Raw genomic sequence first — 17,563 nt, 5'->3', positions numbered from 1 at the left:
GATGTGCAATTAAATTCAACACATTTCGTAGAATCATATTCCCAAACTTGTAATTTGTTATTTGTCACAAGGTTGAAAGGCAATCAATATTTATAACCCAATTTGTTCGCTTGGCAGAAAAGGTGCTGTTGTGTTCGGTTTTCATCCATATGCCTTATTAACTATTAAATTTTTAATTAGCCCCCCGTTTCAAAGACATATTTAGTTGTTGTTGATTAATTTGTTGATTTTATTATATTTCGTGTAGGTCTTAACTGAATATTGCCTTAATTATTGTACGTTATAAATGCCAAGCTAGTATGTTATAAATATTATCATTAAATTATTTCTTTTCTATGATACAACTTAGGGTCTAGCGAAGGCCTAAACTACCCTGTACTATGCGATACAGCTAGGGGGGATTAGCATGCGAACTAAAAGCTACTGCTACAAACTGACACTTAACCTCTACACTCTTCCTGGGGGATTACAATCATAGGGGGGAGCGGGGTAGGATATCTAAATTAACAGTCTAATGGGCCGCACTTGACGCCCACCTCGGTGCACTTGCATTCCAGGCACTGGCTGGATAGCTCCACGATGATGCGACCCACCCGATACATGCGTCCGTATATGTTGCAGCCCGCCAGTTTCAGCTGACCAAGCGGATCATCGCCACCCGGAAATCCACCCACTCCGCCTCCACTCGTCCGCTCCCCCGAAACAGAAACAGAACCAGAACCAGAACCTGAATCCTGGTGCACATCCTCCGGGGATGATGGCGCCGCTGGTGGGGCTGCTGTCGGCGGTCGTGTTGCATGTTGGTAATGGTGGAATTGCTGCTGCGGTGGCTGCTCATGTTGCTGCGTTGCTTGCTGCTGCTGCTGCTGCTGATGCTGCTGCGGTTGCAATCTGTGCGGTCTTACCTCATAGCTGGTATCCATGAAGGGTAATTTGTCGAACGGTGAGTTTAAAAATGGATGCAGAGTGCTCCCCGTTGTTGTGGCCTGCCCCGCGGCTGTTGACGCAGTTGATGCCGCTGATGCCTCTGATGTCGCTGATGTCGCTGTTGTCGCTGCTGGCGGAGATCGAGTGCTTGCTGGTGTACTTTGGCGTCGCGTGCCACTCTGGACTTTGCGTCTATTGCCGGTGGCCTGTTTGTTTTTCGTTTTGCCGTTTCCCTTTTTGGCCGGAGCACGTGTCGTTGCTGTTGGCCGACCTGTGGTCGATGTTGCTGCTGTGCTTGATGCAATTGCTGCAGTTACCTTTACTGCAGTTGCTGTTGCTGCTGTTGCTGCAGTTGCTGATGTTGATTTTGCCGTCGTTGGCGTTGCCGTTGGCAGTTGCTTAAATGCAGGCACTGTGCTGCTCGCCAGTGCTGCATCCTCTTTGGACAACTGCATACCGAGCAACTCATCCAAGAGCTTATCCAATTTATTGATTTCATATTTATCCATCAAGGGGGCTTCCTTTTCCGTTGTTGTTTTCGTTGTGGATGTGCTGGTGGAGGATATGGAGGAGCCTGTTGAGTTGCTAACACTGTAAGTGACGGTCTCAATATGCTCTTCAATCGGCTTTTTGTGCGCCTTGTCAACGATTAGTTCATCGAGATTGGGCGACGGCTCTGTGTGTATGACATTTTTGAAGGGGTCGGGTGTGGTGATTTCTGAAAAAGGGAAAATCAAGTGGACATCTTCAGTTGAATCTGCATAGAGGCGCTTCTTTCATAAGCTAATAGTTTGTGTGACTTTACTAGTTTAATTTAATAGTTTACTTCCTACAGATGTAGATATATTATTCAATCAAAACCTATTGCATTTACCAATTCATTTTTTTTCATCACTTTAGTGGAAAGTAAGAACAGCTAACTTTTTAAAAGATTAAAATGTAACCAATTAACCAAGTTATGATGAACTTCTACTCACCTATCGAAGCAGTATCATTTTCCAGTGTCCCCGCGGTTGTGATGTCGATAATGTGCTGCGTCACATGGAAGTTATCAACTGGGCCTTGGCTGATTCCGCTCGAGGTGACGTGCTCCTGAAGGACTTCGCCATCGATAACCAGCGGTTCCTTGGGCATGAAACCGCCCTCCGTTTCGGTGGGTGGTGAGAATCCATTGTGCGGCGGTGGCACCACAGGACTTTCGAAGTCGAAGTTGACATACGCCGCACTTCCTTCGTATTTTCCACCCACATGAACCACTGGTTCTGGCGCAGCTTCCACGGCTGGCACTTCCACGTTGAACTTGTACTTGTAGGCAGCCTGATCCGGCTGGGATTGCGAGTATAGAGCCACCGTGTCATCCATGCTGTCATAGCCAACCACATCCATCTTATCCGAAGCCACCTTCTGCTGATAGAAGTTGGTGGGATACGGCTCCTTGGGAACCGTGTCCACAGCATCGGTTGGGAGGAATGGTATAATCTTCAGGTTGGGCAGACTGGGAGGCAGTGTGGGCTCACCGTTGGTGTCTAGTGGCTCTGCCTCCAGGATACTCGGATTAGTTTCGATCACCAGCGGTTTTGGAGTACTGGTAACATAGGGTTTGGGTTTCGGCTTAAACTTTGGCTTGCTGGTGGCGCGAATGGTGGCTCTTGTTGTGGTGCTGGTGGTGCTTGTTGTTGTGGTTGTGGGTTTCGAAGTGGAAGGTACCGGAGTTGTGGGTCTTTGCGTTGTGGATTTCGGTGGGGATGCGGGCTTTGCAGAAGTATTAGGCTTTGGAGTAGTGGGCTTTGTTGTTGAAGGTCTTGGCGCTGTAGGTTTTGGAGTAGTGGGTTTTGGAGTAGTAGCTTTTAGAGTTGTAGGTTTTGGAGTAGTAGTGGTTCTTCTAGTAGTCTTCGGCTTGGGTTTCACCGTAGTACTCTGTGGCTTTGCTGTGGTTTTAATGGTGGTATCCACCGTGGTTTGCTGGGTGGTGCTTGCACTGGGTCTTTCTGTGCTTTTGGCTATGGTAAAACCAGTGGTTGCATTGAACCTCTTGTTTGTCGTCCGGTGGGTCACCGGTTGACCATATTTGCTAGTGACCACCAACATGGGCGGCGTCACTGTGAGATTCGCCAGCTTGGAGTTGATTCGCGTGTGAACGGGCTTGCCACTTGGCAATGGTCGAAACATGGGTGGTGCATGCAGCGTGGTTGGCTTCTCGGTGGTGGTTGTTGTACTTGTGGAGCTGGAGGTTTGATTGAGTGGTTCTTCGAGTATGCCAGACAAGCCATCTATCAAGACATTGAACAGGCTAGGTTCCTCTTTAGGAGGGGGCATTACTTCTGTGGATGGTGTTGGCCAAATTCCAGCATTTGCGATACCAATTTGCTGGGCCTCCGCCGGCAGTTCGCCCACAGCCATTTCACCATTGTCCAATTGCTCGTCAAAATCCTCGACAATGCGTTTTATGCTGTTCGTTGAGGCACTGAACCCATCAGGTTGATTTAGAGTGGTGCTGGTCTCCAAATAGGCTTCTGTTTTGGGGCCAAGCTCCTCTTCGTCCGGACCCAAGAGTATATCCATCCAGGAGAGTGTGTTCTTGGACGTTGTGGATTCCGGTTGCCTTATTTCCTCGTGGCTCGTGGTTTCCGTATTGGGACCCAATAGCAAATCCAGGAAACTTAATGTCGTAGAACTGCTCACTCCCTCACTGGATTCCGTTCGCATTAGTGGCGGTTCCTGGGTGGTTCTCATGCCCACAAGATCCAAGTTATTGGCCAGCATCTTGTTGTTATTGCCATCTATGAACTCCAGGCCCTCGCGAAGTGTGTCCATAATGCTCTTTTCACTGCTGACCTCCAGGGGATTACCCAGAGGAGCTCGCGTGGGATGACGATCGTGTGGATACCTCTCTGCCATGGAATTCTGGGGTATTATAGCTGTCTCCGGCTGGAGTTCCGGTTCCTCCTTGCCAAACAGCATGTTATACAGATTGAACTGCCTGGAGTTGTGCGACCTTCGATAATCCCGCTGACTGCCACAGTCGTAACTCGATGGACAGCACTGGCCCTTCGGCACCACCGGAATGCAGTTCTTTAGAGCCGGCGAGCACTTCTTGGGAGCACATCGCCTAGTTCCCCGGATACAGAAGCATATGTCGCAGGGCTTGTCCGCATCCGATCGCATCTTCTGACCCTCTGCGTAGAACTGGGCGCCCACAGTGCAGCCTCGATTGCGCTGCAGGCGCTGTGACATGCGCAGAAAGTGCTTGTTCGAGGTCTTCCTGTAGCGCACCTCTTGAGAGGATTTGCCCGACGTCTTGCTGCTGCAATCGTATCGCACGGGACAGCAGGTGGAGTCCACAAATATGGGCTTGCAACCTTCCACGGGCAGCATGCACTTGGGCTTCACACACTTCTCGGTGCCACCTATTTGGGTAAAAAAGATAGTTATTTATATAATAAATATTATTTAATTTTTAATGTTACCTATGCAATAGCAGTAGCTGCACAAGTTCGAAGATGACATGGCCGATCCCGACTTGTAGACAGTGCCATTTTTCACACAAACTGTTAAAGACAAAATGAGGGTTAAAAATCAATGGTGATATTGAATAAAATATATTACATACCAAACATGTCCGTGTCCGAATCATCTGATCGTCTCTGCAGCATATTATCGTTGACCACCCGATCGATGGACTCCCTTTCGTAGTGATCCAGATACGCGATGATGCGCCGCTTCGTGGGTATCTTGTAGAAGGCATCCAATCTGGCGCAGGAAAGATACGGACAGCAGGAGCTCTTCTTCTGGACCACCACACAGCCCCTGGGCGGTGGCATTGGCATTTCGGGACACACTTTCAGGCGACACACTAGTGTCCTGCGGTTACACTGGCAATTCAGACACTTCTCCATGCTGGGCACCACCGACTTGTCCGCGAACCAAGTGCCATTGTGATGGCAGCCTAACAACGTTGATTGTAACAAATATGAAATTATTATTACAACATTAATACCTCTTAATAATAGATTGCATGTTCATAAACTATGTTTTGAAATGGTTAGATTGTGGGCAAGACTAATGGGTCTGAAATCACAAAAAACCTCCATACCATTTTCCACTTCATCAGCTATTTTCCGCTGCAGCGATGCAACCAACCATCTCACCCAATGCCACACATTTCACAGACATTATCCGCTGGCCCCGAAACTCACCTGTATTCGGTGTGATAAATGCATCCAGCTGTGCGGGCCATAGGAGTAGTAATGCCGCCGATAATATGCTGACTAAGCGCAGCGTCATCTTCGTTCGTGGATTCCGTTGCCGTTCCCGTTCCCGTTGCGTAGAAGTGGACGTGGACGTGGACGTGGATGCCGCCGAAGAGCATGAATAATGCAACAGAGGCGACTTTGGACTTGGGCCAGGCTGTTTGAGGTACCCCTTGGGTATGCCCACGTATATACCGATATACAGATATATACAGATGTATACAGATCTGTGTATATAACTCCCAGTGGATGCGGCAGGGCAGAGCTCCAACTTGTCTGCCAGATGTGTGGAGTCGAATGCTTCTAATGCTCCGAAATGTGTGTCACGCAGAGGAGGCAACTTTCGAATGACAGCGGCGGCGGCCAACGGTGCGCATGACCATTTGGCTGCGACTTAGACCAAATTAAGCCGAGCTGGAAATTACCCGCACAATTTGCTGGAGCATTGCCACAGGTCGTCGTCGCTCGTTACTTGTCGTCGCCAGTGCCAAAGTTCTGCCACACTTTTAATGAACCATATACTCGTATGTATATATATGTATCTACACACGGCGGCTTAAAAGGAAAATTTGTTCGCTTCACAGCTGCAAAGATATGGAGAAAGACGGAGATGTGGGTAAGTGCTGGTCATTAGTGAGTAGTACGATGTTGAATAATGTTAGCGAGACTATGCAACAGGTTGCCGGGGCAAACAACTTCATTTGCATATTATACTTTTCCACTGAGCCAAGTCGACATGCGTACCACACGATGTGCGAGGGATTGTGAAGATTAAGATTAAGTAAGAAGACACTCAGGTAGAAACTGGAGTTAATACAGTCTAATTCGAGGAATTAAGATATTCATATTTGTATTAAAGAGAAATTTCTAGCTTAACATCAAGTTTCAAAAATAGACAGAATTGAAATATTGAGTTCAGTCGTTGTCCAAATGGGTCTTAATCAAATAAGCCTGCTTATGATGATTAATCTAAGCTTACCAGTATTCAAACATTAGGTGGATTTCCCTTTATGGTAAGCCCTCGCTTAGATCATTGGACTTAAATCTTTCACCCTAATACTTTCAACATTCAACGAAAAAACAGCTGAACACAAAACAGATTTCTCAGGGTATCCAACTTAATTCCCCAATAATTTCACACAACTTTATCGCTTTGTTTATCCACTGCACTTCGAGAGTTTGGCATAAATTCGCACACGGAAATGGGCCAAACGCAAATGCTGCCAAAATCCATCAATAAATACACAAAAAGAGGGGGCCAGCGATACCAAGTCGCAGTCATAAATAATAATACGCCAAGCAAGAGGGGCTCCAAGAGAACTGGTCTGCAGAAGCGTCCACTTCACACTCCTCAAAGTCCAGAAAGCCAGACGCGAGTTGCATGCAAACGCAACAACTGCTGGAAAAAAGCCAAACAAACATGAAAATCAAATAAAGCCCGGCGAATGGCGGTCATTGCCAGCGCAAGATGCACCGACTGCCAGACTTCTGGCCACCGAGTTCTCCAAGAACCATCTCCCCAGTCCAACGGCCATCAGCCAAGAGACAAGAGCCAAAAGCCAACTAACAACACACAACTTACAACTAACAACAAACCACAATGTCGTTGGACGGAGCACTCCGAACTGGCCACTGGAGCCACTTTCATTAGGAACGTGATTAGCTGCGAAACTCACTGGCATGCAAATGGAAACGAAAAGTCTGGAAAAACAGGGGAAGTTTTCCGGTTATGGGATGGAGAAGGATTTGATACCCTGACGAAATTGGTAGTGATAAATTAGAAAAATTCAACGTCATAAAGTTGAAAATGTTTTGATCAAGGTTAGGTACTTTTATTTATGTAGGATGTATTATGTACGACGCTTTAGGAGTATTTGCCTATTTACAAGACTGCATAAATTCTATAACATTGTTAAATTAATAGAAACTGTGACTTGACACCAGAGTGCCACTTTTATAGTTATTTTTATTGATTTCCCTATGTGAGATGCATAAAATATTTCCATTTTAGGTTTCAAGCCGTCCAGTGAAAAGTCAGGAAAAACCATCCCGTAGTGATCGCAGCAGGAACCCAATCCGCCATGTGGAGAGCTTCTTCGCTTAATTGGAGCTCTCTTTGCATACCGGACTGGTGGGTCCGCTTCTGGCCTTGCACAACTTAGTGGCAGTAGTGGCAGTAGTGGCAGTTGGTTCTCATGACAACTTTTAATCAAGTCATTATCTGAATGTCGGGCCACAGGAGATCTATGCTAGAGAAACTTTCACGAGCCACGAAACTAAACGAAACGAAATGAAGCGAAGAAACGAGCAGAAGTCACCGAATCAGAGCCAGAAGAATTTCAGTTTCACACAATAAATCAGCTGCAGTTGACTTTTATTTTGTTGCGCTTGACTCTGCTTTTAATTGAGAGCCACTTGTGGCTGCGGCTCATTTGCATGCCAGTGTCGTGTACTTGGCCATGAAAATGAAGGCTTAGAACGCTGAAATTGCTGGCTGCAACATGCGGTGAATGGAAATCTCTCTTTCGCAGCGATTGCCCTAGGATCCAAAGTTTCAGTTGGTGAAAATCTCCTGCCTAATTACATATTTTCCAAAAGCAATTTGCCATGGGGGCCAACATAATTCCTCCATATTGTTCCACGCAATATGTCAAGAGATTCTGTGATGATTCTACCATATTCAGAACGTGTGTAAGCCCGGTCGCCTCATAAATAAATTACTGTAATTACACGGCCAAAGACAATACCAAACCAAGCCAAGCCAAGCCAAGCCAAGCCAAATCAAAGCGAAAGAAAGCGAGGCTGTGGGAGCAAATGCCACTCAGGTGTCCGGCACAAGAACCTCTATAATGGGGCCAAGCAATTACGCCCAGACAGCTTTATTTATTTACTCTCTTTATTTTGTATTTCGGTCCGAGCATACACTGCGCCAAATTAATCAAGTCGTTTATTTGACTGCCACCGGGCATTGAGCGAAAGTGTTGAGATTAGAAGACCTTGATTGCTCGATTAGTTAATCACAATGAAGAGTTTCGCTCGGCTCGTCAACCCAGTTTACTCGAAATTTCGAAGAAATTAAAAGTTTTTAGGGTTTCGGTTTCACTAACCCAGTTGGATGAGTTTGTAAAGAAGGTATTTACAATGGATTGAAAGCTTAATCTAGCAAAGAACTGTAAATGATAAAAATAAGTGTGTGATCAATGAAAATGAGGCATTCACCAAATTCCAGAATTTCCTCTTCGAAAGTTCAAATGTTCACTGATTGTTATAGCATGGGTATTATGGTATAAATAACTGTTAAAAATATTTTTAAAAATGAAGTGTAATAAAAAAAATCAAATTGGAAGCTAAGAAATATTTTCCACTTTAAACTGGAAAATAAATGAAGTGTAACAACTCCACTAGTTTAATAATTAAGACCAAATTCAGCATCTCAACCGACTGTAACATCGGTACTACTTAGCAAAAGTGAAGACACACACATGATGTTCAGCGAATAAAAATCAAGCCAATTGACTAGTTCGACTGTTCCGAATCGCCACAAAACCACTTGGCCGACAATAAATTCTCTATTTGAGCCAGAAAAGAGCTCCAAGTGGAACTGTAGCCGTGACATCGATTCGGCAACAATAAAATTGGGTATTGAGCATTCGGATCTGATAGATACTCGTACTTTGTTGGCCCGTCCGACCATTTGACACAGTAGCAACGCCCCACTGACAGATTTATTTATCTGGATTTTCGGGCAGGCGAAATGGTGGAGAGCACTCCCTCCCATATTTGGACGTTGATTTGTGAAAGGCGAGAAGCCAAAGCAACCAAAGTCGAGTGCAGCATTTTGCGTTGTTTTCCAGCTCAGATCTATGGATCTGGGCCTTTGTTTTGTTTTGTTTTGTGACTACTGGGCATATTTTTGGGCGCATTCTAAACTTATAATTTGTAACAACTTTCACCGAGCGATCGTGGCTCTAGCTAGCTCAACTAGCACTTAGGATTATGTAAATCTCGGCCAGGCAAAATATCTAATAACAATGGATAGCTCCGTAGAGAGTCGATCGGATGGAAAGCGAAATACCCCGCCCGAGATTCAGATCTGGGCCTATTTTCACTTTTGCAAATTGTCTTAGAACACGGAACGCGAATAGAAATCGAAGTCAGTGCGAGTCAATAAGCGATCATTAAGAATTGAAACGTTAGCATGACTACACTAGTTAGCAAAGCTGAGATCGCTGATCGTGTTGAAACTTCACGTTTTATTCATTCCTTATATTCCTAATTCACGGTAAAATAAATTTCATTCATACTTCAAAAATGACAGCTACACCAAACATAATGAATCTTGGGATGTAATTGGTATCCATCAACCAAAATACATAGCTTTCATTTATAAATTGGGATATAAATCTATTTCAAGAACTTTCCACCGCAATCAGATATAATTTCTTGCATTCAAGTGCTATTCTCCTTCCTTTCTCAACAATTTGTAATGCTTTTAATAAGCACATTTGCATATGAGCTCGTGTGTGCGGCTTCATTATAGAGTGAAATTCGTGTCATCATAATGGAAGAAATGCCAACACGCTTCAGCTTCAGAGCAAAAAAAAAAAAGTAAATTTGGCAATACTCAAGCCATTGAAGAAGCTGAACAAAAAGTTAAAAAACCTGGCTTACAAACTGTCAGAGCCATCAACATGTGTGGCTCATTAAATATGCTGCGAACACACAGCAAGTACAAGAAAAGCAGTCGAGAACCAAGGAGTTTAAACAATTTTCCTGTCCAGCTCTATTGATGCGACTACTTCGACATCGGCGGTGCACACAAAAAAAAAACATGGGCTTGTAATAGGTTTAATAGGCCTCTCTGATATTCAGCCATTACTCTACAGCAATAAACTCAATGGCTTCAGTTAAGTAGAAACCACTCAATCAATTGGTACAAACAAGGAGTTATAAGTGGCCATTTTATACGTAGTATAAGTGATGTTTCAATATTCAACAGAAAGGATTGGTCATATGGGAACACCTAAATTGAAAAAATCCAAAGAATAGATAGGAAATGGGTGCGCACCTTTTTTGCCAGGTGTACGCATCCAAAGTTCCCCTTGGCTGCAGACAAATACCTGTCATTTAGTGGACGTCAAACATGTTCGACCTAGCCCCTTGAGCACCTGTGGCCTGCTCCACCTCGGTCTTCCTTCCAGCCAGCTAGATCGACAATCTGGAGTCGGAGACGCCCCAGCCCGCACCCCATCCAAAGTTATTAGAGCCGCGAGGGCTCAATAAATGGGCGTCGTTTATGCACCTCGTCATCAGCGATTGCACAGATCGCAGCTCTGTGTTTTTGCCTTTTTATTCGCCGTTTGGCCAAGCGGAAGTTGTTAAATGAAAAGGCAGAAACGAGCATAAGAGTGGAAGAGGTGTCGCCGTTTGCTCTTGGAGGAGGGTCCTTCGGATGGCCATGTCCGCAGTGGAGTGGTCATGTTAATGCCAGATTCCTGGAAGCTGCGATGTCGCATGCTGGTGCTAAAGCAAAGACGGAATGTGCGCTTTAAAGGTGCAAATAAACCTTTAAAACAAATACTGGATATTGCTACTTTCTTTGAAAAGCCTCTACTTCTAAAAGTAACAATAAATAATTATATTGGAGTCTTAAATTGCATTCTAATGGCTGCCATTTTGTGAAGAATTGAGAGTATCTAACAAGGTTTTCATCCTAGAGCCCCAATGGAAAAACTAACATTAACTAGCTTGCCAGTACCATTTGTCATAAAATTGAATTGAACCTCTTTCGGTCACTTGAATGAAGTAATAGTTGACTTGTTAATTAAGAATGTCCAGCATCGGGCTGTTACATGCAGGCCAAGCCCTCAGCCCGCAAGACAGATATGGTAACTAAACGTGAATCGGGTGAAAGTCAAGTCGTTTGCGAGCTTCTCCTTCAGTGTAATGAAACTAGAACAAACGGCACGATTGTGGCAAATGGATAAGAGTGGAAAAGCTGCAGAACTGGGAAAGGTTTTTGTGTCGTCCAGCTAGCACCTTTCACAAAAGCCAAAACCATCAGCGAACCCACAACGAAACTGCGCCAAACAATCAACTGAAAGTTCTTAATACCCCCAAGTACCTATAGGTACCTATTGGCAAATTGATGTCGCCCTGCTTTGACTCTATAGGTACTATTTGGGGTTCTATTGGAGCTTAAATTATCGATTCGTGATGCAGGCAGAACAGCGTAATAAAATTGTCAACATGACAGGCCGCGATTAATATAGAGTTCATATTTATAATGCATAAATCATGCAGCAGATGGAACGTGCTCCATAGCCTTGCATTACTTTTCCCACAACTTAAAGAAGCGACTCCTTGGGCGAATTCCGAATGCATTCTGCTAGAGATGAGCCTTTTGGTAATTCCTCTCAAATGTATAAAATTCCCAACATTTTCGAATATTCCAGCTTAAAATACCTAAGGAACCCGTCTTAAATGTGTCCCAGTTGCTCAAGACATGGCAAGTATATCTATTGTGAAGTTCAGAAAAGTCCATAACTGCCGCGAAACATGATCATAATTCCATCACACGCGCATCTCTATAGGCCAAAGCCAACGACCGGACATGGTTTGTGGCAAACTTGTTCTGACTTTTGTTTCAATTGGCGATTCCTTTCTTTTTATACCCGTTACTCGTAGAGTAAAAGGGTATACTAGATTCGTTGAAAAGTATGTAACAGGCAGAAGGAAGCGTTTCCGACCATATAAAGTATATATATTCTTGATCAGGATCGATAGCCGAGTCGATCCGGCCATGTCCGTCTGTCCGTCCGTCTGTCCGTCCGTCTGTCTGTCCGTATGAACGTCGAGATCTCAGGAACTACAAAAGCTAGAAAATTGAGATTAAGCATACAGACTCCAGAGACATAGAAGCAGCGCAAGTTTGTCGATTCATGTTGCCACGCCCACTCTAACGCCCACAAACCGCCCAAAACTGCCACGCCCACACTTTTGAAAAATGTTTTGGTATTTTTCCATTTTTGTATTGGTCTTGTAAATTTCTATCTATTTGCCAAAAAACACGTATTTAATCATATGAACTCCGCACCCCGGACCCCGCACACCGGACCCCGCACCCCGGGTAACGAGTATCAGATAGTCGAGAAACTCGACTATAGCGTTCTCTCTGGTTTATTCTGCTTTCTAGCGCTGCAAGACAATGCGCCATAAAACTGCAATGGAGTTGTGATCGCTGCTTCTCACTCCACTCATTTCCATTTCAGTTGCCATGCAAATTTCTGACTCGTGTTGTGTGTTGTTTTTCTTTTTCCGTCTCGAATGTTTTCCTCTTTCCGGGCACATTTGTCAAGGTGTCTTGTAAACAAGGAACCCAAGCAGCACCACAGCCCAAGAAATCCAAAGAGCCCAAAAGAACCCAAAAGAATCCAAAAGAACCCCAAAAGAACCCAGAGCCAAGCACCGTTAGATCAGATGCAGGCATAGTGCTTATATAACGCATTGCGCCAGCCAATTGTATTTTTTATTGGTTACCTCTTTAGGCCATAAATGGTAGTGACAAAAGTCGGAATTTATGGCCCGCTGACAGCTCTGATAAATAACCCAAGGCCCGAGCCCCACTTTGGCTTACAGTTGGCCTGTTGTTTGGATTTCGTATTTCAACTGGTGGTAGATGGGGCGTGTTGCAGGTGGGGAAATCTCCTAAGAGAGCCATAAAATGTTTTATCTTCGACGCTGTTCTTGCAGCACGTCGCCGTGAGGAGCCCGAAGTTAATTAGCACCGAATAAATGGCCTTTAAAATTCCTCCTCCTTTGGTAATTAATCTGGCAATGCGTTACACCAAATTTTCCGACAGAAGCTAAGGAAGCACATGCGCTTACGTTTTATTAAAGAATAGAGCAAAGATCATAAAGAAGCAATGCATCTCCCTTTTAAATTACATTGATACTCGTATCTATGGAACAAATTAGTAATTCAGCCACTTGTACTTAAACTACATTTATATGGGAACTGTGTAGTAAAATGTTGTGTTACATAAAGATATTTTTCATTGGCCGCGTAAAGCATAATATAAGCCGCATATATGGACTACCAACACCCTTTTATAGGGGTAGCTATATCTAATTTCCATGAGTCTGTTTATTTTCCGTGTATTTCGCTGATGTTATTCGGATAGTGGCGACACAAAAGCAAGAGATTCAATTCTCCTCATATGGCCAGGCTAAGTTGGTTTGGTTTGGGCTGCCTCCTATATACGTTTATACGTGCACTCTTTTTCAACTGGTTGCCTCACCGTTGCAATATCAGATTACGTGCGGGCCAGCTTTTGTTGTTGGGTACTGGGTACTGGGGCCTCTCCTTAAGTGCCCAGTGCTATTCGGCATATCAGATGTTGCTAATGTGGCTGCGCTAACTGTGGGCCGGGCTCTAGCGCTCCACTTGAAAGCAGAGCTTAGATACCAGATACAAGATACGAGATACTTTTTTCGACCTTGAGATGGCGGTCGAGGCTCAGCTCCCGGCCCTGATAATCGAATTTGTGGCACACCACACTTTGGCCAGATTATCGAGATGACCGAAGGGCATTCAGGAAGTTCATTTGATACCTTAAAGATATCGAGTGACGTTGTAAGCCCATTAACTCGAATAAATTAAAGATATTTCTGGTATGATTATACAAAAGGCTTCTTTATTTTTCATAAATAAATTTAATTCATGTATTTTAATGTTTTTTGAGAAACATTATTAAGTTTCTACAAAGATGATACAATAACTAATTCGAGCTTTGCGCTCTGGAAAATAGTTTACCCAACATATAGGCTAATGAATCGCATAACTGTAGTGTGTTCCGACTTCGAGTTAAAGACAATATGTTATGGCCTAATGACGTTTTTTCCTCGTCTTTGGACCTTAACTTGTGGATTTCCCTCATCTCCCCGAGTTCTTTTCCTAACATTTTCAATTGCAGGCAATTAGCAAATTCTCTTCGGGCTCGCTTTAATGGCCGTCTAACGCAAAATGTCGTCTTACACTGGAGTTTTATAGCTTCCGCTTTGCATTATCAAATATTATTGGTGTTGTTCTGCCGCTTCTTATATGTAGCCAGCTTCATCTTCTTCTTCCAACTACCTTCTTTGCGATTGCATGTCGTCACGTGAAGCTCTAAGAAGTGGCAAGAAGAAGCAGAAGAATCGGCGCAGCAGCTGGATGATGAAAAAAAACCCTTGGCTATCTAATGATGATCATTAGGAGCGGTACTGTAATCACACAGAAGCCAAACTCCAACTCCCAGCTGAACCTTAAGCCAGTTCCCCTTTCCCCTTCTTCTTCTTCTTTCGCCGCGTCTGCTTCTTCTTGCTTTTTGTCAACATCAAACGGTAATTTCTTAAACAAAAAAGTAAGAACAACTGAGTAGCAAGAGATTACTCTGAACATTTGTACACAGGAAACAAAGAACGAAGCGAAAAAGTACAAGGGAGTTCTTGGAAATTAGAAGTGTTCCCTAATCTAAGGTTCTTGAATGAATATTCTGTATTAATACAAACGGTATATTTATTTTAGAAAATATTACGTTGAAATCATGAACCAAATGCTGCAATCACTATATTTATTGCTTATTTTTTTGTTAATATTATTCTTATGGATCACTTTTTTTTTTCTTTAATTTTTGTTTCAATATTATTGTTATGGACCTTATTCTGACCTTAAAGTGGTACCATGCTAAATTAATTCTAAGCTGTATTTGTTATTTATATGTTGACCTCCCTTTTGTGCAGTGTAATTAAACCCAATGCAACCTACATTCTCTCCCTTGATCTCCGCACTCTCGGCCTTCTCCCTTCTGGTTTCCCCGGTTTTCCAGCTGCGAGTGCGTTTTTTGCGGCTGTGCGACTATTGTAACGGCTCTGATTTGTCTTAGGAAGTCGCCTAAGCTCATCTTCCCCCGACCGACCCCCTCTTTCTCACAGTGTGCCCTAGTGATGCGGCTTCTTTCTCGTTTGCTTGCTGCTGCTGGCATCTTAACAGTTAAATGCTTAGTTTACATCATTAGCATGCCGTTTCCAGATATTTTCCCTTCTTTTGGCTAATAAATAAGCAATTTGGTAGCTGCTTCTTCTGCTGTCATCGACTATTTCTTTAATTGGTCTGCGCAAGCCGGTAAGCACTATATAATTTGCATAGATGTGCAGAGAATTGGAATCACTTGATTAACATTATACAGTTGGGAAATTAATTACTTTTCAATTAATACAAAAAAATAGTAATATAAATACCCTTGTTAAATAATAACTTAAAATTTCGTTGCCTCAGTCTTTCATTTGTGATAAACTGAATATGAATTTCCATGTTTTCTTTTACGCTTTGATACCCCCACGATCAAGTGCAGAAATATTTGATAAATAAAACCACGGCCTTATTATGAGAGTCTTCCAAGAAATGAATTAAAATGTATTTGTTGTCTTACCGCAGTCATTACACCTAGATTAACACACAGGAATCGTTGCCTGTGGGGCAAGTTCGTTGCCTGAGTCTTTCGATTGTGTGTGATTTTGCTTTTGTCTCTGTGTCCGCAAGAACGAGTGCACTGAAGCATGGACTTTTGGCTCCGACTGCAGGTTTTTGTGTGAGTCTTCTATTATTTATTTATCTGGCCACCAAGTCGGTGGGTTCTATTAACCATGTAAACAATACCGTTAACACGACACGACGCGTTAAGAAAAAAGCTTTTGGCAGCGGGAGCGAAACAGATAAATGAAATGTGCCGCAAGAATTTGCCAAGTTTGTGGGCAAAGAAAGAAAACGGCGACTTGCCAACTGCATACTCGTATTGCCCCCCCCCCCTTGGTAATGCATCACAGAATTGAACAACAAGAACAGCTACGTACAAAAAAAAAGCGTGAAAAAGAGGCGACAGGAAAATGGTTTGAGGAAAACACTTATTAAATTTTAGCATGCCCAAAGTGCGGAAAGACGAGGTAAGGAGGCGGGTAGGCCACAAAGAACCGCAACAACGACCCCAAGAACGAACCAAGAATTCCCAGTGATGCATTCCTGGAGTTTCCGCAAGTTCACATACCTGTCTAGGTTGAGGTTTACTTATATCCACTATTACTGTGGGGCACAACAACAAAAAATAAGAACTAAATGAATATAACTCCACAGATTTATTTGTTTATGCTTGCACTTCACCACTGCCACTCAAGGGTTCGATCATCTTTGACCACAAAAAGTGTCTTCTAGTCTTTGAGTTTCCGAAGAAGAGTCTTTTAATGTTTTTTTTTTGTATTATTTTGTACTACAGTATCCACCGTGCGATTAGTTTTCTCGTTCTGAACGCGTCGCGTGCTGTTTTCAAACTGAGGCTCAGCAACAAGTTCGAGTTGCTTTTAAGAAAAGCATTCGGAAGAAAGTTGTCTGCATACTGAATTCTGTTTCTGTTTCTGTTCGAGCGCGCCAAAGATTCTCGTTCGAAAGCTGCAGCGAAAGAGAAATATTCTCGCAAGAGAAAGAGAGAATCTGCTAAGAGAGTCTTCTCCGCCGAAGGGCGATTAATTGCTGGTTGTACTGCCGATAAGCATGAAATGTCGCTTGTCCGCAGTTTGTTGGCCAATTAAAAATTAGATTTCGCTTTAGATTTTGTCCACGAGATTGGCCAAAGTTCGCGGAACGATTGCAAAGATAAATGCCTGACGGGGTACTTTTTTTTTTTAAAATAAAAACCACAAGTAGTTTATTAAAAGGTTGAATGAACTAGAAAGTGAAGAGCTGCCTTTATTGACATCACTTATAAGTGTCCGTGATATGTGATGAAAGTAATGGTGTAACTTTTGTCGGGCTTCCAATTTGTTTTTAACTTTATGTGCACCAAATTATGATCAGAGTCGGTTATTTATGGCCCACTCATATCTAACTCATTTCAATAATCCGTTCTTCCCTTTACCAATTATAAAACCATTCCCAGTCTCCCCGACCACGGAATCCAGACAAGAAAATATATAATAATAAATACGAGTGTGTATATATACACAAAAGACCATAAAGCAACAGACATTCATTCCGATGCCAAATGCCGACGCCAATAAAGCCCCCAAGTAAACAATTCCAGGCATTACTCCATTACTCATAATGGCGCAGCCAAATGTCGCGGTCGCGGTCGCATCCTCATCCTCATCCTTTTCAGCGGTGAAACGTAGAAACCGATTGGGGGAGCAGGGATCTGGAGTCTATAGTCTGGAGACGGAGGAGCACCCGCCCATGTTGTTCGCCAGGTTGCATAAATCTGTTCGATTCATAACACGAAGATTGCGAACGAAGCCCAGGGATCTCGCTTTGCCTTGACTTTGCTCAGATGAATTTCTTTTGTTCAGGATGGAGATGC

The 17,563-nt window shown here is 43.5% G+C and overlaps 1 protein-coding gene across 1 annotated transcript; it reads right to left on the bottom strand.

Moving 5' to 3' along the window:
• Positions 1–200: 200 nt before the first annotated feature.
• Positions 201–16,553, bottom strand: LOC6527360 (proteoglycan 4). Its single transcript, XM_002088416.3, has 6 exons — positions 16,262–16,553; positions 5,124–5,761; positions 4,538–4,873; positions 4,395–4,475; positions 1,905–4,334; positions 201–1,645 (listed from the first exon to the last, which is right to left on the bottom strand). The coding sequence occupies exons 2-6, from the start codon at positions 5,209–5,211 to the stop codon at positions 504–506; spliced, it is 4,077 nt and encodes a 1,358-aa protein (XP_002088452.1). The 5' UTR covers positions 5,212–5,761; positions 16,262–16,553; the 3' UTR covers positions 201–503.
• Between the last annotated feature and the right edge of the window lie 1,010 nt (positions 16,554–17,563).

This window comes from Drosophila yakuba, chromosome 2L, assembly GCF_016746365.2.
Source record: "Drosophila yakuba strain Tai18E2 chromosome 2L, Prin_Dyak_Tai18E2_2.1, whole genome shotgun sequence".
In the NCBI taxonomy this organism is placed as follows: domain Eukaryota; kingdom Metazoa; phylum Arthropoda; class Insecta; order Diptera; family Drosophilidae; genus Drosophila; species Drosophila yakuba.
The sequence above is the reverse complement of the archived record's forward strand: the minus strand, read 5'-3'. Positions and strand labels throughout refer to the sequence as shown.